Consider the following 27,306-nt stretch of genomic DNA (forward strand, 5'->3'; position numbering starts at 1 on the left):
CGCTCTGTGCCCACAAGGCAGCAGGCCTGGCCCAGCACTGCTGGCTGCGGGACCAAAGCACTGCTGTCCCAAAGCTCTTCAGCAGCAAAACAACTCCAGGTGAGCAACCCACTTGTTCACATGTGAGCTGTCTCAGTGACAGCAGGGAACAACAAGAGTGCATTCCTGCTGGGGTTACAGCAGCCAGCACAGGACTTGGGAACGCTGCTGCTCAGTACCTTGTATTTCTGCCTCAGCTCCTCGGTATCTTCTTTCTCCACCTCCAATACACGCCTCCGCTCAGTGGCATCTTCGGCGTAGTCGAGCTTTTTAAAACAAACAGAAGAAGAATTACAAACATTGAAAATGGCCTTTTGTCCCACAGACCCCTCTTGCACCAGGCACTGCCAGAACATGCAATCTCAAAGCTGGGCCCCTCATTGTGCTGGGTCTCTCCCTCACCGCGCTGGCCTGCAGTGCAGCACCAGCAGCTCCAGCTCTGCGCAGTGGGAGCTGCCAAGCAGAGGCACAAAGCTCAGCTCAGCGGTGCTCAACAGAGCGCAGGTTCTCACAGAAGCATTTCCTGGCTTTAAGAGCACTTTTCGACACCCAGACAGGCCTTTCAACCCTGCCCCACACCCAGCAGCCTTACCTCCATCTCCATGCGCCCCATGCCCATGACATCGTACTTGACGACAATTGGGATGGGATCTGTCCTCCCTGCAATAGGAACACACAGAGGCGGTCAGGGGCTGCGCCGTGCCCGCGGCTCGCTCGACACATTGGGTTTGGGTGGTTAGAGATCTTGCCTTGGAGTGCAGAGACCAGAAAGCTACAGTGAACCAAACACGAGCCATTCCCACAGCTTGCAGCCAGCCGTGCCTCCCGGCCCCACGCGGCACAGCTCCGTGCCTTCACACGGCGCCGAGGAACCAGCTGGTGCTCAGCGCCCAAGCGCAGCACATCCTGCTGTGTGTGTGCTGCCAGGACCTGCCAACGAGCCGCTGTGCTCCACGCACAGCTCACAGACCTGAACCCCACTGCTGCTCAGCACAGAACCCCCACCTCTGCCCTCCCCCGGGGCCGCGGGGCGACGCGGCTGCAAGCTGTGAAAAGGACTGCTAGCGAAGAGAATTGACTTGGAACTAATCAAACTACGCTGGAGATTTTGTTGGGGTTTGGTTTTCATTATTGTTTGTTTTTTCAACTTATCTTTAATCCACTCATAACCAGCCAAACAAAGCAAAATGGGGCACGCAAGCACTTTACTACCACAGCTTTTTAATTTCGTTTGGATTGTTCTCTGTTTTGGATTGTTTTGTTGTACGTTACATCCCAACCCGCGCTGTCGGTTGCGATGTAAACCTGCTGGAACAGCACTTACCTTCTCCGGCGCACACCCTGGGTGAGAAAACAGAATGTTTACAGCCCTGCTCATGGCTCTGGGTCGGCGTAAACACCTGCTTTGTTATACACACATACAACACCATTATACCTTTGGGCTCTGAGATCGCAGGCCTTCCCAGGCCAAAGCGACGCTGCGGCGCAGGGCGCTGAGGGCTGAGCTCCTGGGATGGATGCAGAGCGCTTCTCCAGGGCCCTGGAGCGAGCAGCACGGCTCTGCCTCAGGCAGGCACACAGCTCCGTTTCAGGCTGCGTTGTTTTAGGGGCGCCCATGGCACGCGGCCACAGCTCCAAGCGCGGCCGACGCACCGTGGCTCTTTGGAACCACGCTCGCCTTTGGCTGCTTTAATGCTGTTCCTCATTTGAAACGTTTCTCTTCCGCCCAATGGTATAATACAGGAAGCAGTGACTGCAATTTTTAGCAAAAGGACCAAATTAAAGACGGGTTATAAAAATGGCTTCCTAAGCGCAGCATCACTTTCGAAACGTCTCAGGCGGGGCTGGCAAACCCGAGCAGCATGGCTGGCCACGCGTGCCGACCATTCTGCATCTCAGCTTCGTTTTGGGTCGGATTGGGGTTCGGTTCTCCAGCAATGGAGAGCGCGGGTGCCGCCTCGTGGAGCCCCGCACACAAACAGTGCAGCGGAGCTTCTGCCTTCTAAGGCAGGCAGAGTTACTCAAGATCTCTTTGTAAATTGCAGTAGCAAGTGCTGGTGCCCACGGTGGGGAAAATCAAGTTTGGACAGTATTAGAAATTGACGTTTAAACTGATTTTGGCAGTTCTAACACAAACAGAAACGTCCCTTCTTAGCAATACCCTTTAATGAACGAGGATCAGACAAGTGTGCATAAAGAAAGGAAAGGAAAATGAAAGACCAAGCAGAAGGATGATGGCTACAACAGAGAAAGTAAGCCTAACATATTGGTGCACTGATGACAAAAGGAGTAATTCAGTCTGAAAATTAAAAATTACCACTGCTAAGTTTACCATCACCACAACAAGTCCAGGATCATAACGCTGTAAAAAAGAAACACCATTTGTTAGGCAGAAACCACTGGGGCAGAAAACAGGCGGTTTGCAGCAGGCAGGGAGGTGGGCAACCACAGCGGGCTCCTTCCTCACCCCTCCACCCCAACACCGCGCCGTGGGCCCGGCCGGCGCCGCGCTGCTGTGGGGCGGCCCAACCTCACCTGGTGGGACGCGTGACAGGGCAGCGACATCAGGAGCACCGATCCCAGCGCTCGGCTCGGCGCTCCCGCAGCGCCGCCTCCTGCCGCACCGCGCAGGGAGCCGGGCTCTCAGGAAGGGGCAGGAAGCGCAGCCCGGGACGGCAACGCAGCACCGGATGGCAGCGCAGCACCGGATGGCAGCGCAGCACCGGATGGCAGCGCAGCTCTGGATGGCAGCGCAGCTCTGGATGGCGCCGCAGGACCGCGGGTGCCGTGAGCAGGCAGTGAGCCCCACAGGTCCGGTCTGCTGCCCCCACAGCCCGGAAACACCACAGGACATCCACCGGCGTGCGCGCAGGGGGCGCCGTGCAGCCGGACGGAGCGCCTCCACGCGGGCAGGAGGCAGAGCTGCCCCCGAGAGCAACTTCAGCACGGGCAGCAGCTCGGCAGCACCGCAGCGCATCCCAGCGCAGCCCCGTGACAGAGCACAGAGCAGCACAGCGCCGGCTGCTCACAGCAGGCAGGAGCGACAACAGGGCAGGAGCGCCGCACCCCGGCACACCGTGGGACGGGACCGCAGTACGCACCGTCCCTACTTACTTGCAGAGCCGTCCCGCTCGAGGACGAGCTTCGTTTTTCACAAGGACCGCGCAAGCTCTGCAAGCTCTGCAAGCTCCCCTGGGCCCGCTGCACCCCGAGCTCCCGGCCGCCGCCCATCGCAGGAAGCGCCGCCTGCTGCTCACGGCAGCCCTGGACGCTCCCTGCCGGCCCGGAGCAACGCTCCCCCCCAGCCCTGTGCCGCCGGCCGCGCGAGGCGCGTGAAAACAAGGCGGCCTCTCATCCTGCCGTCCTCTGGGAGCGGCACCGCTGAGCTCATCCTGTTTATCTCCGGTTTCTGGCAGGGGCCGCAGACAGACACGAGGCTCAGACGAAGCCTGAAATGCCTCTCCTGCTCGGTGAGGAGCAGGCAGCCCCAGTCCCACGGAGGAGATCCCGAGCCGCGCCAGGAGCTCCGCTGCGTGAAGCAGACGCAGGAGCCGCGCACACGGCGGCCATCGGCTCCCAGCGCTCCTCTCATCAGCGCCGCCCCGTCCTGCGCGTGAAATCCCTGCTGCCACCCTGCTGCCCTGACTGACGCTACACAAGCAGCAGAGATGCCCGTCTGTGCCAACCTCAGATCCCCGCCAGCACTCACTCAGAGGCTGCAGATAAGATCATGTTTACATCCAGTTCTTACAGACGCTGCCAAACCACCCAATTCTTACTGACTAACGGCTGATTCTTCTCCTTTTCTTCCATACTCTCACACGGCTCCAAACCCCCGAAATGAACACAGAATTCCTCATTTCCTCGTGCTGTTTTTCTCGGATGTGCATTGTTCTGTGTTCCCAGGGCCTCACAAACATCTCCTCTGTGAGATCAGAGCATTTACCAAATGGAAAAACACGGACAGATGAGCTGCCGGCCATTTGGTGAGCCAGCACTCGACACCTCTGGAATGTGAACCCTGAGCACATTTCTCCGGGCTGCAGCTGCCACGCCAGCCCTGCTGTGACCGACCCCAGCGGGCCGCACGGTCCCCGAAAGCACCAAGATGTGGCTCAGCTCTGTGACACAGCCTGAGGAGCTGCAGCTGGGCTGGGTGAGGAGCAAACAGCTCCTCCACAGGGGGCTTCAGGAGGGCCCACCTCTGCCGAGCTCAGCGCTCCCTGCTGGGACGGAAGAAATCCAGCAGGGATTTCCCACTCTGCCCCTCCTGCAGCCTCCCCTGCTGTGGCTGCACAACTCCCCGCTGCTGAGGCGCTGCCTGCAGTGCAACCCCCAGCTGCGCTGACGTTGGGGGAGCCCTGGTGGGTGGAACGGCTCCTGCTGCAGGAGCACCGGCTTTGTTCAGGTCAGCCATGTGGAAACAAGGGGAGGGTGATCTCAGCGTGTGCAAAAGAATCAGCTCTGAGGGCTGGCTGCCAAATGCAGGACGGCAGGTAATGTATTCATGGCGAACAGAAATGCAGAGTGCTCTGAGTTCTGCACTACCGGACGTCCTTTAGGCTCCAGCGCAGTGCTCACAGCACGGCAGCTCTGCGTTCTCTCCTCAACCTCTTTAGAAATCTCCGTTGGATGTTTTGATGAAAAGAACATGGAAGTGAGAAGATGTCTTTGTTCTGCTCTCCTGTCCTCAGCGCACATCAAATGCCCTCGCTCCCCATGGTCCCGGAGCACAGTTCAAACTGGATGCCACTGCTTCCTTTCTTCAGTTTGCAGATTTGGGGTTTGGGGACGATTCAGGTAGAAAAGCCACAGGACAAGGAATGAAACACCCTCAGAGCGACGTCCCGCGGTGCCGCACGGCAGCAGGGAGCTCCTCCCGCAGCCCAGTGCAGCAGGGTGGAACTCGATGCCCACGGGGCCCTTCCAACACAGCCCACCCGATGCTGTGGAGCAGCAGGACGCAGCAGCACTTCCCCACAGCTGCCCCCCGCCCCCCACACTGCTGGCAGCCCCAGGGCCGTGGCCTCATGCAGGTGCACCGGGCCCGGCCTTCCCTCGGCTCACTGCTCCCACACAGAGTGACAGAGGGACACCCAGAGGGGGAAGCAGGCTGAGCAACACGCAGCCAACGCTGCGCCACAGCACGATGCTGAGGGCGGCAGCTCCAGCCCCCTGCACACCGGCACGAGGCACAGGGACAGTAAGAAGGGCAGCATGAGCCACAGAACTCCGAATGGAACCCGGGTAGGGGCAGCGAGGAGCATTAACCACCAGTGTGGCCCCATCCAAGAGGTCAGAGAGCCTCAGCCGCAGAGCCCACCGCATCCCAGGGCATCTCCAGGGCGCAGAGCCCCGCGCCTCTCCAACAGTCCTCAGCTCTGCGGGGCCGCTGGGGGCAGCAGGGCCACTCACAGGCTGCCAGCTCTTCAGACTACAGCCAGGGGAGCAGCGAGCTGGGCGGCCCGGCTGCCAGCAGGCCGTGGGCACGTGGCCCCATGCGGCCCCACACCGCCCCACACGCTCGGGAGCCGTGGAGCTCAGCCCCCCGGCTGCAGCGCTGCGTGCAGTCAGTGCAGCACCACGTCCGACCCGCAGCGCCTCCCCACAGAAACCCAGCAGTGCCTCTGCCTGCACACGGCGGCGGCGGCAACGACCCACGTAGGAACGGAGAGCAGAGGTTCTGTGGGAGCTCACGGCAGCACTTACCCTGCAGCGACTTGCCCAAGCCCTGGCCCAGCTTCCAGCCATGCTTCTGCAGTAAGCGGTGTCCGATATTATCCTGACAGACAGAACAGAGAGAACAAACCAAAAATATTCCAATAATTTATCCTTCCCTTCCCGCCGCCACTGAAACATGTGATGAACGAGAGATTTTCTACATAGATACGCATGCAAAAAAATGCTACTGAGAAGGCAACGTGTGCCCGAGGAAAGGGAGAGACCGATGGCAAAAATTGCTGGCTGGAATTGTTGCAGGGCCGGGGTTGGCCGCTGTCTGATGGTGTGCTGGGCAACGTGTGTGCGTCAGGGGAAAGGAAAACAACCACGACAACCAAAAAAACAGAAAGCAATGGGGGAGGAAAGGTGTACCGATCAAAATTGACAGTAAAAAGCATAAAATCAGGCTACTGAGACAATCGTATCCATCACCTAGACAGCACCATTAGGAGGCTGGCGGAGGTCTACGCTGGGTTTAGTCGCTTGGTTTGCGTGTCAGGATTTAGAGAACCGAAAGCTGTCAGTGCAGCACTGCCCACCACTAAAACCAAACGCAATCAGAGCACAATCCAGACTACACTTGATTGGGTTTTATATATGTATATATAGATATAAACTAGCATGCAGCCAATATTAAACTGAAAAAACAGTGAGGTTAGTAAAAACAAAATAAGGAAATCGATTAAATAAAATGAGCTCAAGCACAGACTGGGTGATGCATCTCACATGGAAACTAACCAAACACTAAGGTGTTAGAATGGAACAGGCCTAGCAGTCATAACAGCGAGGAACCATTAGTGCACGGGGGGAACAATTAGCATAATGTCTCATCTTCCCCAGGAAAAGCCGATCGGGCGGGTGGAAAACCGCGCAATTAAGGGCTGGCTTTTAATTGGGCCGCCGGCGGGGGGCGCCTGCAGCAGCGCGGCCATAGAGCAGCACGAGGCGGGGATGAGACATTGTGCTGACTGCGGGTGAGCGAGGCACCAGGGGACACGGATGGAGCGGGACGCTATTTCCAAAAGCAGTGCAAGTGGAGTGAAAGCATTTCCATACGAACCTGGCTTTAAAAACTGGGCTGTCAAAAGAACAGTTAAATGTAACACAAAGTAAGAAACTGTCCAATCACTAATGGTCGTTTTTCTTTTGCTTTGTTTTCAATTCACTGCTTGCAAGTAATGTACTTACTAAAGAAGAGTGAAAGCATAAAATAAATTCAACAAGTCAAGACCAGCTGGGAGATTCAAGAGCGGTGCGTTGTGACTGACACAGTGAGGGGGGACGAATGTTAAGGGGAGAACAGACCCACTTACAGGCTATACACACAGCGCCACTCTTACAGCGCCACTCAAGAGGACGGCCGCCCCAACACGCTCAGCACGCAGCTCTGGGCACGGCGCCCCTCTCACACCCAGCCCTGCTGCCACTGAGCTGCGACCTTCAGCCGGTCGGCGCCCTCTCAGGACACACGACTGCCTGCCGCCGGGCCCCACGTGCTCACACTGCTGCTCTGGGGCTGCCTGCACCGCGGATGCAGCAGGAATGGGAGGCTGGGCGGGCGAGGAGGGCCGGGGGCCTTTGCTCCTATGTCTCTACATGCAGATGAGAGCTTTGCGAGGCGGAAACGCAGGGCTGTGTGCCCTGTGCCCGGCCCGGCTGCTAAGCCAGCTGGAAGCCAGCACTGCGACCGTGTGTGACAGCACGGCCTGCAGCCTGCTCCAGAGCGAGCGGGGAAAGGCACAAAGATCTGCGTGAGAACTGGAGGGGTTTGGTGCTGCTGGGGGCGGGAGAGGCCCTGCGGCAATAGGGGGCTCTGCAATGTGCAGTGGGGCTGCATGGAGGCCGAACCAGAACCGGCTGTGCCCCGTGCAGGGCTCCCATGGGATCCCAGGGCTGCAGCGCTCTGCTCCTCTGTGGGCAGCACCGGGAGCCGTGAGTCTCTTGAGTGGGCTGTAAGCTGTGCTGACTGTGTATGCGGGACCAGAAGCGAGGATTGGATGCTACGGGGTGAACCCATGCAAACGAGAGGTTGAAAAGAGTCCCAAAACAAAACCTAGAGCTCACTACAGATGACACAATGAAGACCAGAGAGAAAAGCCAAATAGTAATGCTACACCATTCAGCTTCAAGAAGCACGTTATTTATAGCGCTGTCCACACGTGGCTGCTGCTAAATGTCAAACCAGCAGCCTCTCCCAGTTACACTTTGGAACCAGTGGAGTCCACAGATCTGTACAGGTGGTGCGACCAAAGGCAGCGGGCCGGCAGCACGGCTCTGTGCCGAGGGCAGGGAGCAGCGTGCTGCTGAGCACCACTCGCCTCGGCGCCGTGCCGCCTCTGTGTGGGGACGAGAGCCGAGGACTCACAGCCACGGGACTGGGGTCGAGGAGCGCAGTGTGGGGAGGACGGGCCCTAGGAGAGGAGCCACGCGTTGCCGCTGCTGAGCTGAGCGCACGCTGAGTGCTCACAAGCAGCACAGCCCTCTGCGAGCTGAGATGCTGCACGAGGGCTCCGCGGCTCAGGATGAGCAGCAGTGGCTGAGCCGACGCCGCCAGCGTGTGTGCAGCACCTTTCAGAGCAGCACAAAGGCGCCGTCACTCGCGGGAGAAGCGAAAATATCGCTCTCGGAGCTATGAGGAGTCCATTGATGGGAAATACTTTCAATTTCAGAATGGAAAATCGCTTCTGGCTGAGGCTGCGCACATCTCCGGGCCCGGGCCGGCCCTGCTGCCATGTTGTGCTGTGCTTGGAGCCGCGCGTGGCCGTGGCCCAAAGAAGGCAGGGCTGCACGGAGCCAAACGCCGGCGTGCGAATTGAGGACACGTGTCAGCATTGTAACGATCTGTAGACTCCCAGACCTTTGTTTCCAGCCACCTCCGAGTTGCATGCTGTAGCAGTACGGTCAGCGCCTCTCACCAGATAATGCTGCAGAGATGGATTCCCCATGGCAGTTTGGCTACGCTCTGTGTTTGCTGGGCCGGCAGCACGAGGTGCCAGCAGCCTTCCTGCCAGAACAGCAGAGCTGCAGGGAACCCCCCTGGGAACTTGCTAACTTCAGCCCGTGGGTCATTAAGAGGGCGGGAAACATTTTCACTGGCAGCGGGAAACCTGACGCATTATTCTTGCTTTCCACCTGCAGGTCGTCTTCCGAGAACCAACAGCGTTCTGAATGAAGACGACGTGGAGATGGAGGCTGTGCTGAGTGAGGGCAGCCCGCAGAGCCAGGCCTGCCCACGAGGCCGAGGGCAGAGCCACGAAGGCTCAGCACAGCAGTGCAAGGCGACGGCCGCCCAGCCGACAGCCCTCAGGTGGAGCGCAGCTCAACCACGAGGCCAAAGCGAGGTGTTAAACCGACCCTGAGCTGCAAATCGCCGCCCCCATCGGATGGCAGCACGGAGCCAAACCCTGGGATTGCTGGGGTTGGAAGGGACCTCAGCAGCCCCACGCTGAGCAGAGCTGAATTAAATGCTAAAGCTGCCATTTCATTCGCAGCCTTCTGCCGCGGCTCCTCGCTGAGCAAACCCCTGCGACCACAGGCTGTGCCTGCAGAAGCCCAGCACGCACCAGGCGCCGCCGTCCACGTGCAGCTCCTGCGGACGCGCTGGGACCCCAAGAGCCCCCAGCTGGGGACGGAGCTCAGAGCCGGGCACCTCCTGACACCAGGCCGCCATCAGCACTGCGTGCAGCAACGCGCCTGAGTGCTTCCTGGATCTGTCAGCACTTCCATCGCAGCCCCGCGCCACACAGCGCGACTGAGGTATTCAGGACAACGCTGAATACAAACCCCATCTCTGCAGCATTATCTCATGCGTCATCGATTACTGCCATGCCTGGATCTAGCATCATGCCAGCACAGAAGACAGGAGGTACTATATGCAGTGTTCACTGGACCAGAAGAACAGAAATAAGAAAAGGGAAAGGAAACCCTAGAGAAGAAATTAAAAAAGGCAGACCGTGCAATACAAACCAGATCGGGGCTGCTTAGCTACTATGGACCAACTGCTGCGGAAGAAAAACGTCGAACACCCCAAGTTGTGTAAATTCTGGTAAACATCCAAACACACACAAACACACACAACACCGACCTACACACCAGGGAGGAGACGCTGCGCCCTCGCTAACTCCGAGTGCTTCTAAGTGGGCACGGACACAGAGCAGCCTCAGCAGCTTCGTTTCTTAGGTGGGAAAGGGAACACCTGAGAGCTCCTGCCTCTAACAGCAGCGGTTTCTCCGAGCAGAGCTCTGTGTCAGCTCAGTGCTCACCACATTTCCTCCTCTCCTACTGCTGCTGCACTGACTGAGGCTGCAGGGCTAAAGCTGGACACCAGGCCCACAGATGAGCACAGCCCTGCACCCACGGCTGGCAGAGACAGGACTTAAAAGGCTCCAAAAAGCTTTAAAAGGGAAAACTACACAAAACTGAGGCTTGCCCCGTTTTATGGCTGTGTTCTCCACATTCATAAGAAAAAAAAAAAAAAAAGCCACAAAACACACAAAAGCAACACTTAAAAATCCTGGCCGCAGTTCCGGCCCCGTGGGGCAGCTCTGCTGCACTGCCACAGCCGTGCTCCCTACCGCCAGGTGCATCCCAACCCACCGTCAGCCAAACACGACAGGGGATCAGCAGGCACTCTGCTGCGCTATCCTGCGGCTCTGCTAAGAATTAAACTGATTCTTTGGCAGAAATATAAAACGACCTAACGGCTCTGGGTGGCTGAGGTCAGCGCTGAAGTACGGCACCGAACTTGGACGGCACGGTGCAGGATGGCTGCTGGCAGCCGGCAGCCCTGCACACACAAAGCTCAGCATGCAGCTCGCCCCTCCTGCCCACAGCAACGCGCCCGGGGCCCAGCACGGGGCAGGAGGGTGCCGGTGCTGAGCACAGCCTTACCGATTCGATGGGCTTGTCCAGGGACGCCTGCTCTATCTCCAGGTGCCCTTCTTCATACTGGTCGAAGTGGTTGCCCTGCGAGAGAAGAGCACGGTCAGCTTTACGGCACAGAAGGTGGCTCGGCCCACAGCTCTCGTTTCACGTGCAGGTTTGGGCTCAGGTTTGTTCGCTCCATTTTTACCAGAAATGACCAAACTCAGCGCAGGCCCGGCTCAGTCTGTGGGCTGTCAGGAAGGCGCCCGAAACGCGGCCCAACGTGAATTGCACAAATTGTGAGAGATCACACACGTGAGACGGCGGCACTTCTGGCTGCCCACACACTGGGGCAGCGCCACCCCAGGGCCGGCTGGAGCCGGCTGCCCCACGGTGCAGCTCTGGCCCTGCGCTGAGCTGCTGTGGAGCTCTGCAGGCACAGCGCTCAACAGCGACAGCAGCACAGAGCCGTGCCTGCCCAAAGCAGGGCCGTGCGCCCGCCCCACCGCCGCAGCACAGCAGGGCAGCTCTCCCGTCCTGTGCGCTGGGCACAGAGTGGGGATGGAAGCAAGCAGCAGCACGCTGCACTGCTCTGTGAGATGCTGAGCGCTGGGGCTCAGCCAGGAGAGCAGCCAGCAGCACCAGCAGCCATTTCAGGACAACCGTCTCCATTGTGGCCGCTCCGAAGCTGCAAATTCCTAAGACCACAAAGGCAGAGAACCATTTTTGCCCACAGGAGATGCTCACGCTGCACCCCCAGCAGCCAGCGCTCCCAGTGCTGCACACAGCATCCCGCCCGGGGCAGCCACCCCCCATCAGTGCCCCCAGTGCCTCGCAGCCCAGCACCGCCCAGGAGCACCCAGTGCCGCTGCTGGGAACACAGCATCGCTGCTCCCTTCCACCAGCACCAGCTTCTGCTGCAAGGAATGCTCATGGAAGCAAACGTGAGAAAGGTCTGCTGCTAATCCCAGCTGAGTGCAGCTGGCAGAGCACAGGGCAGCCCCCGAACCCCCCTGTGCTGTGCTCCCAGCTGGCCAGGCAGCCCCAGAGACCTGGTGCCAAGAGAAAGCGATCTGGTGCTCGTGCCCAAACACCAGCTGCCCTGCAGCCATCCTCCCTGCAGCCCCTCACAGCAGAGCAGCAATCCAAGAACGCAACACGCAAAGCATTTCGGTGAGGAGCATTACAAACACAGCAAACACAAAGTGCTGGCTTTTCTCCCTTCTGACTTCCCAGCATGACTCGCTGCCTGCAGTCAGCTCTGACTGTGCCAGCTGGGTCACTTGGGCTGCCCAACCCCCTGCCTGCTCCATGTGAAGGCAGCGAGGCTCAGCGAGGCTCCCAAGCACGCCTGGCCCATCCCAGGCTTTGCTGACAAAAACAAAAGTCCCCTCCCGGAAGCGAATCCAAAGACTGAACCCCATCCAAGCCAAATGCAAAGCAGCCCACAAGCAAACCAAGCTCATGTGAGAGCCAGCGATCCCCCACTGCTCTCGCCTTGGGCCTGACTTGATGCATTTGCACCCTTCCGGGACCTGGGAGCCAAGGGGGGGGCAGCCCTGCAGCCACAGAGCTCCATCTGCTGCCTTGCTGCACTCCGAGGGAGCTGGCACTCCAAACGGAGCCATTTTGTGCCACTGTGCCCCGAGACAATGGAGCAGAGGGAGACGTTTCAATCTAACCGTTAATTAAACCCCAAACACGCTGAGAACACAGCGCTCCTGGCAAACGAGGCTGTGAGCACAGGGCACACAGTGCCATCGCTGCCACCCGCGCCTCCACAGAGGGGAGCTCCGAGCAAAGGGAACCATCGCCACCAAAACAGTCACAGGAGTGCTGCTGAGCACCAGAAGGAGCTCCTACCATGGCTGCTGAGCACACAGCCCTGCTGCCGACCAGGGCCGCCCTGCCAGCAGCCAGCCCTGCCCGCCCCCATCGCCTCTGCTAACAAGGGAAGGCCAAAAGGGGCCACAGAAGCCCACAGTGGCTGCGAGGAGCCGGGCAGAGCGCGGCCCAGCACACACACGAGGTGCCACAGTCCTGCTGCCAGAGCTGACCGGCTCTCACGGCACGCAGCCACGGACGGTCTGTGATTCCCAGCTGTGCCTCCGTGCCACCAAACGGCTCCAAAGCGGAGCCAGTGCTGACAGCTGTGCTCCCAAACAGCTCCAGGAAAGCACGGCGCAGCGGTGCTGCTCCAGCGCTCATCACAGGCACAGAAGGTGACGCATTCTGCAGGCCAACACGCGCCCTCAGAGGCTCCACCAACCCTCAGCTCTCCTGGACCATGTTAGGGCTTCTGCAAAGGGCAGCACGAGCTGCTGAGGGGAGCTGGGAAGCCCGACTTGACACTCGGCCACAGTCAGACCCTCCTGCTGCTGCGTGCTGAGCGCCGCACCGAGCCGACAGGATCCTCGTGCAACAACATGCAGGGAAGCCAGCGCACCACGCAGCACCCTGTGGAGCTCCTCCTGCCCACGGGGCGTCGCACAGCTCAGTGTCTGTGGCAGCAAACCCACAATGTAGGCAAACACACGGCAGCGACGGCCGAGCGCTTCAAGAGAAAACCTCTCCAGCTGATACAACAACAGCAATTACGACACAGGAATTTCAATTGGCAGCTTTTGAAAGGAGCACCCTTAATTGCAAGGGAGAGGCGGGCAGCTCCTGCAGCTCCCAGCCCCCAGCGCCGCTCTGACAGCAGCATGCAGCCCCACGGCCAGCAGTGGCTCCTGGCTGTGATGGCAGCACGGCCTCACGTGGACTCCTGGCTTCCCAGCTCTGCACAGCCAAAGCCTCAGAAGAACCACCTGCCCAAAGCGCTGCAGGAAGACGGGCTGAGAACGGCTGTGGTGGGAGCTGCACAAGGAGAGCAGCACGTCTGCACGCCTGCCCTGGGGATGCAGAGCCGCAGACCCCGCTTCGTGCCCAGGGCAAACCCCATCGACCTGCTGTGATGCGGGCGCTCAGCCCTGCAGGGCTCTGCTGCGGCTCCTCGTGCCGACCTGCACGGGGCTCTGCTCCCAGCTGCAGCACAGCTGGACAACAGCACAGCGTGTCACCACAGGAACTCACTGCGCACACAGCAACAGCCCTGCTACAACTGAAGGGAAGCCGCAGCCCTGCAGTCGCACATCTCCCATGTCCCCACTGACCCCTTGCCCCCCTCCCACCCCTCCTGTTGTGCTGCTGGTTTCCCTTTCCCCCTAACAGCGCAGAGCCACGTGCAGCCCACAGCCTGTCCTCACCTCCCTGGAGCAAATCAGGAGCACAGAAACCCAACCAACACCCCGCAGCTCCGTGCTGCTCAGGCCCTGCCCCGGCTCACCACTGCCCAGCCAGCCCTCCCAGCCCATCTCCAGCAGAAAAGAAACAACTGACAAAACCAGAGCAGCTCTCAGTGTTGTTTTTCCCATCCTGGGACAGCTTCCTGTTGCTGCATCGCTAACCCAAAGGCATCTGCCTCTCCTCCCCAGCGATGAGGATCCTCTGACCCACACACTGCGCTCCTGACCTTTTGTTTCTCTTCCTTTCTCGGGGCTCTGCACATCTTTGGCTTCGCTGAGATCACAAGACCACGAGCAGACCGCAAAGAATGCAGCCCGAGAGCTCCTCCGCTGACCCCAGCCCAGCTCCCAGCGCAGTGGCTGAGCCCAGCCTTCCAGTCCAGCAAGCCCACCTGCCAAAGCCTGCAACCAAGACGCTACAAATTGGAGCCTACATACAAAGCCCTGACTTCCTAACGACAGTCTGAATTTTGCCACAGCTGAGAGCAGCGCTTTGCGCCGACGACCAAAAGCAGCGTTGGTGCCTCACAGCCCCCCGCTGAGCACCACAGGTCCTCCTGCACCCCACGCAGGGCTCTGCCTCCAGCAACCTCAGTCTGAACACGAGCTCAGAATTCACCTCCAGGAGCAGCTAACAGGGAGGAAGGAGCAGCAGGGCCCCCAGCAGCACAGCGCCGAGCCACAACCCCCAGCCCAGCAGCAGGGCTCCACGCAGACACCTGAGCGGCTCCTCTATAATTCATCCCTCGCTCTGCGGGCTCACAGCCACTCCGAGTCTCTTCCCGTTTCCCATTTCCCCCACAGGAAGGCTCCACACACAAAACAAACCCATCTCCTCACTTCGGAACTCACAGAGGAATCAGAATCAGCCTAGTGTGGCACAAGGCCCCCCTCACATGAGCCCACGGGAAACAACAGAGCGCGACGCCCGGCACGGACACAGCCCTCATCTGCAGCCATTGTCTGAGAGCAGCTCGCCGTGCAGGGCTGTGCTGCCTCTCCTCTGACATCACACACTGACACACCAGCAGGTTCTGCCGCTGCCATTACTTGCTGTGAAGCCACGCTGCCCTGCAAAGGAAGGAAAACAAGGCGAGCTGAACCCACATGTGCACACATTGTGCACCGCACAGCCAGGAGCTGCTCGCTGCCCTGCTCTGCAGAGCTCCCACTGCGAGGCTCCCCAGCCTTCCGCTCCTAAGGGAACCATCACAAGAAATGCGTCTTCAAGCCCAACCTCTGCCTGCCCGGAAAAGGAACCTGCAAGCGGAATCGCACCGTGTCAGTGCTAATTAGGGGGAGTTTAACGAAGTCACCCCGCGCGTGGGCTCACAGCGCGCAGCTCAGGGTGTGTGCACAGAGCTGAGGTCCCCTCTCAGCCGCCTCTTCTCCAGGCTGAACAGCCCCAGCTCGCTCAGTCTCCCCTGGCAGGAGATGCTCCAGCCCCCATCTCACAGCCCCCGCTCTCTGCAGATGATCTGAACTGAGCAGCCCAGAGCTCAGATATTCCAGATGCGAACTCCCCAGGGCAGAGCAGGGGGGAGCAGAACCACCCTCGCCTTGCTGACCACTCCATAAGTGCACCTCAGGGCCCCAGGCCACGCTGCCGGCTCACGGCCAGCCCATGCCCACCACAACCCCCGCGTCCTCAGTGCACGGCTCCCTGCACAGCTCAGCCCCCACCTGCACAGCTGCTGAGCTGGTTTCCCTGCAGGTGCAGAGCTCTGCACTCACCCTCATTGAACCCAGCAGGTTCCTCCCTGCCCAGCTCTGAACGGCAGCACAGCTCACAGGACAGCTGTGGTTGGAGGGGCACAGAGTCACAGAATGGCCTGGGTTGGGAGGGACCTCAAGGATCACGGAGCTCCAACCCCCTGCCACATTTCACAGCAGCCCAGGCTGCCCAGGGCTCCATCCAACCCGGCCTTGAACACCTCCAGGGATGGACGGGGCATCACAGCCTCTCTGGGCAGCTGTTCCAGCCCCTCACCGCTCTCACAGCACAGAACTTCCCCTGACATCCAACCTCCATCTGCCCTCCCTCAACTTCAACCATTTCCCCTTGTCCTGCTGCCATCTCCCCTTGCACAGTTGACTCCCCTCCTGTTTCAGGCTCCCTTCAGGCACTGCAGGCTGCACTGAGGTCACCCCGCAGCTTCTCTTCTCCATGCTGAACAACCCAGCTCCCTCAGCCTGCCTTTGGTGCTGCAGCCCCTGACCATTCCGCGGCCCCCCGCACCCCCCGCAGCGCCGTGTCTTGCCGTGAGGTGCCGCACCCCCCCGCACTTCCTCCCATCCCGCCCACGGAGCTCCCAGCCCTGCAGCACATCATCAGGCTCCCGCCGCGCCGCTCCCCACCAACACGGACCGCTCCGCACACCGAGCCGGGCCCTGCGCCTTCAGCTCCTTCGCTTTCCCGTTCCTGTCAGCGCCATCACCGCCATCACCGCCATCACCGCCGTCAGCTCCCCCCCGTCCCCCAGCTCCCGTTTCCCGTCCGTTCCCGTCCGTTTCCGTCCCGTCGCCCCCCGCCGCCGCCCTGCCCCCCCACCCCCCCGTCCCGCTCCTCCCGTTCCTTTTGTTCCCCCCCGGCCCGACGCTTCAGGCCCCGCGAGCTGCGTGCGGCCTGGCGGCTCCCCGACCCCCCGCACACGGCCCGTCCGGCCCGGGACGCCGCAGCCGTTACCTGGAAGTCCCTGTCCTCGTTGAAGCGGGAGAACCTGTCGGCCATTTTGCGGCCCGGCCCCGCGCCGCCCCCCCCGCTCCTCCTCCTCCTCCTCCCGCCGCCTCCCCTCAGCGCCGCTGCCGTGCGCCCGCCGTCCCGCGCATGCGCGGCGCACAGCCACCCGGTCGCGGAGGGCTTCTGCGCACGCGCCGCCGCTCGGCGGCGCGCGCACCCCGCATCCGGCTTCCCGCCCCGCGCGTGCGCGCGGCCGGCGGCGGCGAGGGCGCGACCCGGGGTGCGCGGGGAGGGCACTAAGCTTCCCGCCCTCTCGGAGCTAGCCAATGGAGTCGCTCCGATCTCTTGAGCGATGGCGGTGCGAACCAATAGGAGGACGAGCTCGCTGCGAGGGGTCGAGGGGACCGCAGTCCTCTCGCGGGGCGGCTCGCGGGGCTGTTCTGTGCCCCGGCTCGGGCCGTCCGTCCGTGCAGCCCCTCCGCCGGTACCTGGAGCGGGGGCCGGGTCCTTTCGGGGCGTTATAAAGAGCATCCGCGCAGCCTGCAGGGCCTCGATGGGGCCGCGCGGCTCCCAGCGGCAGCCGGGGTGCACCGATCCCATCCTGTGTCACTACAGAGATACCGAATGGCACCGGGCTCGACGTGGCTCGTCACCGCCTCCAGCCGCACACGGAGCCGCCGAGCGCAGCCCCGGGTGAGCGGCCATCCGGCAGCTCGGAATGCATCTCCCTGCCGGCTGCCCCCAGCACGGAGCTGAGGTCCGAGCCGCGCGCAACGCCAGTCCGCCCGCTGCGAAACGGCCAGCAGGGGGCGCTCGTGCTGCGGGCAGCGCTGCGGGCCGGGCACCAGGAGGCGCTGCGGGACCCGCCCACAACGTGGGACCCTCACTCACATCGTGGGACCCGCACCCGCATCACGGGACCCTCACCCACGTCATGGGATCCACACTCACACTGACGGACCCCCATCTGCAAAATGGGACACCCACCAACACCACGGGACCCCCACTCATATCATGGGACACCCACCCACACCACGGGAGCCCCAACACACTGTGGCCCCCCAGCCTGCTGCCATGTGTGGGGCTGCAGGGATGGGGCCAGGCGAGCAGCTCTGGATGAGAGAAGTGAGAGCAGCCCCACAGGGCAGAGCGGCTCAGGACCACGGGGCTTCAGCCACAGCCCATGTCCCATCTGATGGCTTCTTCCTGGTGCCTCACATCACCGCTGGGCACAGCCCCCATTGTGCTGCGTGCGCAGAGCTGGTGCTGTGCCTGTGGTGCTGTGGAGCGCAGGGACCCCAAGGTGCCACCAAGCAGGGATGGGTGTCTCCATGATGCCACGCACACCCAGCTCTGTGCCCTCAAGTGTGGCTCAGAAAGGACAGAAGCGGCTCCTACCCACCCTCGGCCAGGGCCTCAGTTTCCCTTCCTGCAGATTTCTGCTCCCAACAGACTGCAGCACTAAGGCCGATATGGTCCAGGTGTCACCCATGTGTGACTGTCATTATGTGCGAGCCTTCCAACACGACACGCAGGGCAATGCGAGTGTGGCAGAGTGCACAACACAACACAACACAGCACAGCACAACACAACACAGCACAACACAACACAAAACAACATAACACAGCACAACACAACACAACACAACACAGCACAACACAACACAACACAGCACAACACAACATAACACAGCACAGCACAACACAACACAACACAGCACAACACAGCACAGCACAACACAACAGAGCACAGCACAACACAACACAACACAGCACAGCACAGCACAACACAACACAGCACAGCACAACACAGCACAGCACAGCACAACACAACACAGCACAACACAGCACAGCACAACACAGCACAACACAGCACAACACAACACAGCACAGCACAACACAGCACAGCACAACACAGCACAACACAGCACAACACAACACAACACAGCACAACAGAACACAGCACAACACAACACAGCACAACAGAACACAGCACAACACAACACAGCACAGCACAACACAGCACAGCACAACACAGCACAACACAGCGCAACACAGCACAGCACAGCACAGCACAACACAACACAGCACAACACAACACAGCACAACACAGCACAACACAGCACAACACAACACAACACAGCACAACAGAACACAGCACAGCACAGCACAACACAACACAGCACAACACAGCACAGCACAACACAGCACAACACAACACAGCACAACACAGCACAGCACAACACAGCACAACACAGCGCAACACAACACAGCACAGCACAACACAGCACAACACAACACAACACAGCACAACACAGCACAACACAGCACAGCACAACACAGCACAACACAACACAGCACAACACAACACAGCACAACACAGCACAGCACAACACAGCACAACACAGCACAGCACAACACAGCACAACACAACACAACACAGCACAACACAACACAACACAGCACAACAGAACACAGCACAGCACAGCACAACACAACACAGCACAACACAGCACAGCACAACACAGCACAACACAACACAGCGCAACACAACACAGCACAACACAGCACAGCACAACACAGCACAGCACAACACAGCACAACACAACACAGCACAACAGAACACAGCACAACACAGCACAACACAACACAACACAGCACAACACAGCACAGCACAACACAGCACAACACAGCGCAACACAACACAGCACAACACAGCACAGCACAACACAGCACAGCACAACACAGCACAACACAGCACAGCACAACACAGCACAACACAACACAACACAGCACAACACAACACAACACAGCACAACAGAACACAGCACAGCACAGCACAACACAACACAGCACAACACAGCACAGCACAACACAGCACAACACAACACAGCACAACACAGCACAGCACAACACAGCACAACACAGCGCAACACAACACAGCACAGCACAACACAGCACAACACAACACAACACAGCACAACACAGCACAACACAGCACAGCACAACACAGCACAACACAACACAGCACAACACAACACAGCACAGCACAACACAGCACAACACAGCACAACACAGCACAGCACAACACAACACAGCACAACACAGCACAGCACAACACAACACAACACAGCACAACACAACACAGCACAGCACAACACAGCACAGCACAACACAGCACAGCACAGCACAACACAACACAACACAGCACAACACAGCACAACACAGCACAACACAGCACAGCACAGCACAACACAACACAGCACAGCACAACACAACACAGCACAACACAACACAGCACAGCACAACACAACACAGCACAACACAGCACAACACAACACAACACAGCACAACACAGCACAGCACAACACAGCACAGCACAGCACAACACAGCACAACACAGCACAGCACAACACAACACAGCACAGCACAACACAGCACAGCACAACACAACACAACACAGCACAACACAGCACAACACAACACAACACAGCACAACACAACACAACACAGCACAACACAGCACAACACAACACAGCACAGCACAACACAACACAGCACAACACAGCACAACACAACACAGCACAGCACAACACAGCACAGCACAGCACAACACAGCACAGCACAACACAACACAACACAACACAGCACAACACAGCACAGCACAACACAGCACAGCACAACACAACACAGCACAACACAGCACAGCACAACACAACACAGCACAGCACAACACAACACAGCACAACACAGCACAGCACAACACAACACAGCACAGCACAACACAGCACAGCACAACACAACACAGCACAGCACAGCACAACACAGCACAACACAGCACAACACAGCACAACACAGCACAACACAGCACAACACAGCACAGCACAACACAGCACAACACAGCACAACACAACACAACACAGCACAACACAGCACAACACAGCACAACACAGCACAGCACAACACAACACAGCACAACACAGCACAACACAACACAGCACAGCACAGCACAACACAGCACAACACAGCACAACACAACACAGCACAGCACAACACAGCACAACACAGCACAGCACAACACAGCACAACACAACACAACACAGCACAACACAACACAACACAGCACAACAGAACACAGCACAGCACAGCACAACACAACACAGCACAACACAGCACAGCACAACACAGCACAACACAACACAGCACAACACAGCACAGCACAACACAGCACAACACAGCGCAACACAACACAGCACAGCACAACACAGCACAACACAACACAACACAGCACAACACAGCACAACACAGCACAGCACAACACAGCACAACACAACACAGCACAACACAACACAGCACAGCACAACACAGCACAACACAGCACAACACAGCACAGCACAACACAACACAGCACAACACAGCACAGCACAACACAACACAACACAGCACAACACAACACAGCACAGCACAACACAGCACAGCACAACACAGCACAGCACAGCACAACACAACACAACACAGCACAACACAGCACAACACAGCACAACACAGCACAGCACAGCACAACACAACACAGCACAGCACAACACAACACAGCACAACACAACACAGCACAGCACAACACAACACAGCACAGCACAACACAACACAGCACAACACAGCACAACACAACACAACACAGCACAACACAGCACAGCACAACACAGCACAGCACAGCACAACACAGCACAACACAGCACAGCACAACACAACACAGCACAGCACAACACAGCACAGCACAACACAGCACAACACAGCACAACACAACACAACACAGCACAACACAACACAACACAGCACAACACAGCACAACACAACACAGCACAGCACAACACAACACAGCACAACACAACACAGCACAGCACAACACAGCACAGCACAGCACAACACAGCACAGCACAGCACAACACAGCACAGCACAACACAACACAACACAACACAGCACAACACAGCACAGCACAACACAGCACAGCACAACACAACACAGCACAACACAGCACAGCACAACACAACACAGCACAGCACAACACAACACAGCACAACACAGCACAGCACAACACAACACAGCACAGCACAACACAGCACAGCACAACACAACACAGCACAGCACAGCACAACACAGCACAACACAGCACAACACAGCACAACACAGCACAACACAGCACAACACAGCACAGCACAACACAGCACAACACAGCACAACACAACACAACACAGCACAACACAGCACAACACAGCACAACACAGCACAGCACAACACAACACAGCACAACACAGCACAACACAGCACAACACAGCACAGCACAACACAGCACAACACAGCACAGCACAACACAACACAACACAGCACAACACAACACAGCACAACACAGCACAGCACAGCACAGCACAACACAGCACAACACAGCACAACACAGCACAGCACAACACAGCACAGCACAACACAGCACAACACAGCACAGCACAACACAGCACAACACAGCACAGCACAACACAGCACAACACAGCACAACACAACACAGCACAACACAACACAGCACAACACAACACAGCACAACACAACACAGCACAACACAGCACAACACAGCACAGCACAACACAGCACAACACAACACAGCACAGCACAGCACAACACAGCACAACACAGCACAGCACAACACAACACAGCACAACACAACACAACACAGCACAACACAGCACAGCACAGCACAACACAGCACAACACAGCACAACACAGCACAGCACAGCACAACACAACACAACACAGCACAACAGCACAGCACAGCACAACACAACACAGCACAGCACAACACAACACAGCACAACACAGCACAGCACAGCACAACACAGCACAACACAGCACAGCACAACACAGCACAGCACAACACAACACAGCACAACACAGCACAACACAGCACAGCACAGCACAACACAACACAGCACAGCACAACACAACACAGCACAACACAGCACAGCACAGCACAACACAGCACAACACAACACAGCACAGCACAACACAGCACAGCACAGCACAACACAACACAGCACAGCACAACACAACACAGCACAACACAACACAGCACAGCACAACACAACACAGCACAACACAACACAGCACAGCACAACACAGCACAGCACAGCACAACACAACACAGCACAGCACAACACAACAAAACACAGCACAACACAGCACAGCACAGCACAACACAGCACAACACAACACAGCACAACACAGCACAGCACAACACAACACAGCACAACACAACACAGCACAACACAGCACAACACAGCACAGCACAACACAACACAGCACAACACAGCACAGCACAACACAACACAGCACAACACAGCACAACACAGCACAGCACAACACAGCACAACACAGCACAACACAGCACAACACAGCACAGCACAACACAGCACAGCACAACACAACACAGCACAGCACAGCACAACACAGCACAGCACAACACAGCACAGCACAACACAACACAGCACAGCACAGCACAACACAGCACAACACAGCACAGCACAGCACAACACAGCACAGCACAACACAGCACAGCACAACACAACACAGCACAGCACAGCACAACACAGCACAACACAGCACAGCACAGCACAACACAGCACAACACAGCACAGCACAACACAACACAGCACAGCACAACACAGCACAACACAACACAACACAACACAGCACAGCACAACACAACACAACACAGCACAACACAACACAGCACAGCACAACACAGCACAACACAACACAACACAGCACAGCACAACACAACACAGCACAGCACAACACAGCACAACACAACACAACACAGCACAGCACAACACAACACAGCACAGCACAGCACAACACAACACAGCACAACACAACACAGCACAGCACAACACAGCACAGCACAACACAGCACAACACAACACAGCACAACACAACACAGCACAGCACAACACAGCACAACACAGCACAACACAGCACAGCACAACACAACACAGCACAACACAGCACAGCACAACACAACACAACACAGCACAACACAACACAGCACAGCACAACACAGCACAGCACAACACAGCACAGCACAGCACAACACAACACAGCACAGCACAACACAACACAGCACAACAGCACAACACAACACAACACAGCACAACACAGCACAGCACAGCACAACACAACACAGCACAGCACAACACAACACAGCACAGCACAACACAACACAGCACAACACAGCACAGCACAGCACAACACAACACAGCACAGCACAACACAGCACAGCACAACACAACACAGCACAACACAGCACAGCACAACACAGCACAACACAACACAACACAGCACAACACAGCACAGCACAACACAGCACAGCACAGCACAACACAACACAACACAGCACAACACAGCACAGCACAGCACAACACAGCACAGCACAACACAACACAGCACAACACAGCACAACACAGCACAACACAGCACAACACAGCACAGCACAAAACAACACAGCACAACACAGCACAACACAGCACAGCACAACACAACACAGCACAGCACAGCACAACACAACACAACACAGCACAACACAGCACAGCACAGCACAACACAACACAGCACAGCACAACACAACACAGCACAGCACAACACAGCACAGCACAACACAACACAGCACAACACAGCACAACACAGCACAACACAGCACAACACAGCACAGCACAGCACAACACAACACAGCACAACACAACACAGCACAGCACAGCACAACACAACACAGCACAGCACAACACAACACAGCACAACACAGCACAACACAGCACAGCACAACACAACACAGCACAACACAGCACAACACAGCACAGCACAACACAACACAGCACAACACAGCACAACACAGCACAACACAGCACAGCACAGCACAACACAACACAGCACAACACAACACAGCACAGCACAACACAACACAGCACAACACAACACAGCACAACACAGCACAACACAGCACAACACAGCACAGCACAACACAACACAGCACAGCACAACACAGCACAGCACAACACAACACAACACAGCACAACACAACACAGCACAGCACAACACAACACAGCACAACACAACACAACACAGCACAACACAGCACAACACAACACAACACAGCACAACACAGCACAGCACAACACAGCACAACACAGCACAACACAACACAACACAGCACAACACAACACAACACAGCACAACACAGCACAACACAACACAGCACAACACAGCACAACACAACACAGCACAACACAGCACAACACAGCACAGCACAGCACAACACAACACAGCACAGCACAACACAGCACAACACAACACAGCACAGCACAACACAGCACAGCACAGCACAACACAGCACAGCACAGCACAACACAGCACAGCACAACACAGCACAACACAACACAGCACAACACAGCACAACACAGCACAGCACAGCACAACACAGCACAGCACAACACAGCACAACACAACACAACACAACACAGCACAACACAGCACAGCACAACACAGCACAGCACAACACAACACAGCACAACACAGCACAGCACAACACAACACAGCACAGCACAACACAACACAGCACAACACAGCACAGCACAACACAACACAGCACAGCACAGCACAGCACAGCACAACACAGCACAGCACAACACAACACAGCACAACACAGCACAACACAACACAACACAGCACAGCACAACACAGCACAGCACAACACAACACAGCACAACACAACACAGCACAGCACAACACAGCACAGCACAACACAACACAGCACAACACAGCACAGCACAGCACAACACAGCACAGCACAACACAACACAGCACAACACAGCACAACACAGCACAACACAGCACAACACAGCACAACACAACACAGCACAACACAGCACAGCACAGCACAACACAGCACAGCACAGCACAACACAGCACAACACAGCACAGCACAACACAACACAACACAACACAGCACAACACAGCACAACACAGCACAACACAGCACAACACAACACAGCACAACACAACACAGCACAACACAGCACAACACAACACAGCACAACACAGCACAACACAGCACAGCACAACACAGCACAGCACAACACAGCACAACACAGCACAACACAACACAGCACAGCACAGCACAACACAGCACAACACAGCACAGCACAACACAACACAGCACAACACAACACAACACAGCACAACACAGCACAGCACAGCACAACACAGCACAACACAGCACAACACAACACAGCACAACAGCACAGCACAACACAGCACAACACAGCACAGCACAACACAGCACAGCACAACACAACACAGCACAACACAGCACAACACAGCACAACACAGCACAGCACAGCACAACACAACACAGCACAGCACAACACAACAAAACACAGCACAACACAGCACAGCACAGCACAACACAGCACAACACAACACAGCACAACACAGCACAGCACAACACAACACAGCACAACACAACACAGCACAACACAGCACAACACAGCACAACACAGCACAACACAACACAGCACAACACAGCACAGCACAACACAACACAGCACAGCACAACACAACACAGCACAACACAGCACAGCACAACACAACACAGCACAACACAGCACAACACAGCACAGCACAACACAGCACAACACAGCACAACACAGCACAACACAGCACAGCACAACACAGCACAGCACAACACAACACAGCACAGCACAGCACAACACAGCACAGCACAACACAGCACAGCACAGCACAACACAGCACAACACAGCACAACACAACACAGCACAGCACAGCACAACACAGCACAGCACAACACAACACAGCACAGCACAGCACAGCACAACACAGCACAACACAACACAGCACAGCACAACACAACACAGCACAGCACAACACAGCACAACACAACACAGCACAGCACAACACAGCACAGCACAGCACAACACAGCACAGCACAGCACAGCACAACACAGCACAACACAGCACAACACAGCACAACACAGCACAACACAGCACAACACAGCACAGCACAACACAGCACAACACAGCACAACACAACACAACACAGCACAACACAGCACAACACAGCACAACACAGCACAGCACAACACAACACAGCACAACACAGCACAACACAGCACAACACAGCACAGCACAACACAGCACAACACAGCACAGCACAACACAACACAACACAGCACAACACAACACAGCACAACACAGCACAGCACAGCACAGCACAACACAGCACAACACAGCACAACACAGCACAGCACAACACAGCACAGCACAACACAGCACAACACAGCACAGCACAACACAGCACAACACAGCACAGCACAACACAGCACAACACAGCACAACACAACACAGCACAACACAACACAGCACAACACAACACAGCACAACACAACACAGCACAACACAGCACAACACAGCACAGCACAACACAGCACAACACAACACAGCACAGCACAGCACAACACAGCACAACACAGCACAGCACAACACAACACAGCACAACACAACACAACACAGCACAACACAGCACAGCACAGCACAACACAGCACAACACAGCACAACACAGCACAGCACAGCACAACACAACACAACACAGCACAACAGC

At 57.2% G+C, this 27,306-nt stretch overlaps 1 protein-coding gene across 13 annotated transcripts in view; it reads right to left on the reverse strand.

Moving 5' to 3' along the window:
• GPATCH8 (G-patch domain containing 8) overlaps positions 1-16,704 on the reverse strand; it is a 28,249-nt gene extending 11,545 nt beyond the window's left edge. Inside the window, exons 1-7 of one of the 13 annotated variants that reach the window (XM_048927041.1) lie at positions 16,597-16,623; positions 10,651-10,725; positions 6,821-6,838; positions 5,749-5,821; positions 2,575-4,802; positions 632-699; positions 219-305 (exon numbers count right to left, since the gene is read on the reverse strand). In XM_048927041.1, coding sequence (XP_048782998.1) covers positions 219-305; positions 632-699; positions 2,575-3,016 — 597 coding nt within the window. In that variant the 5' untranslated portion in view covers positions 3,017-4,802; positions 5,749-5,821; positions 6,821-6,838; positions 10,651-10,725; positions 16,597-16,623. The other 12 variants (XM_048927040.1, XM_048927039.1, XM_048927036.1 and 9 more) reach the window with 12 other exon arrangements.
• Between the last annotated feature and the right edge of the window lie 10,602 nt (positions 16,705-27,306).

This window comes from Lagopus muta, chromosome 25 (genome assembly GCF_023343835.1).
Source record: "Lagopus muta isolate bLagMut1 chromosome 25, bLagMut1 primary, whole genome shotgun sequence".
In the NCBI taxonomy this organism is placed as follows: Eukaryota; Metazoa; Chordata; class Aves; order Galliformes; family Phasianidae; genus Lagopus; species Lagopus muta.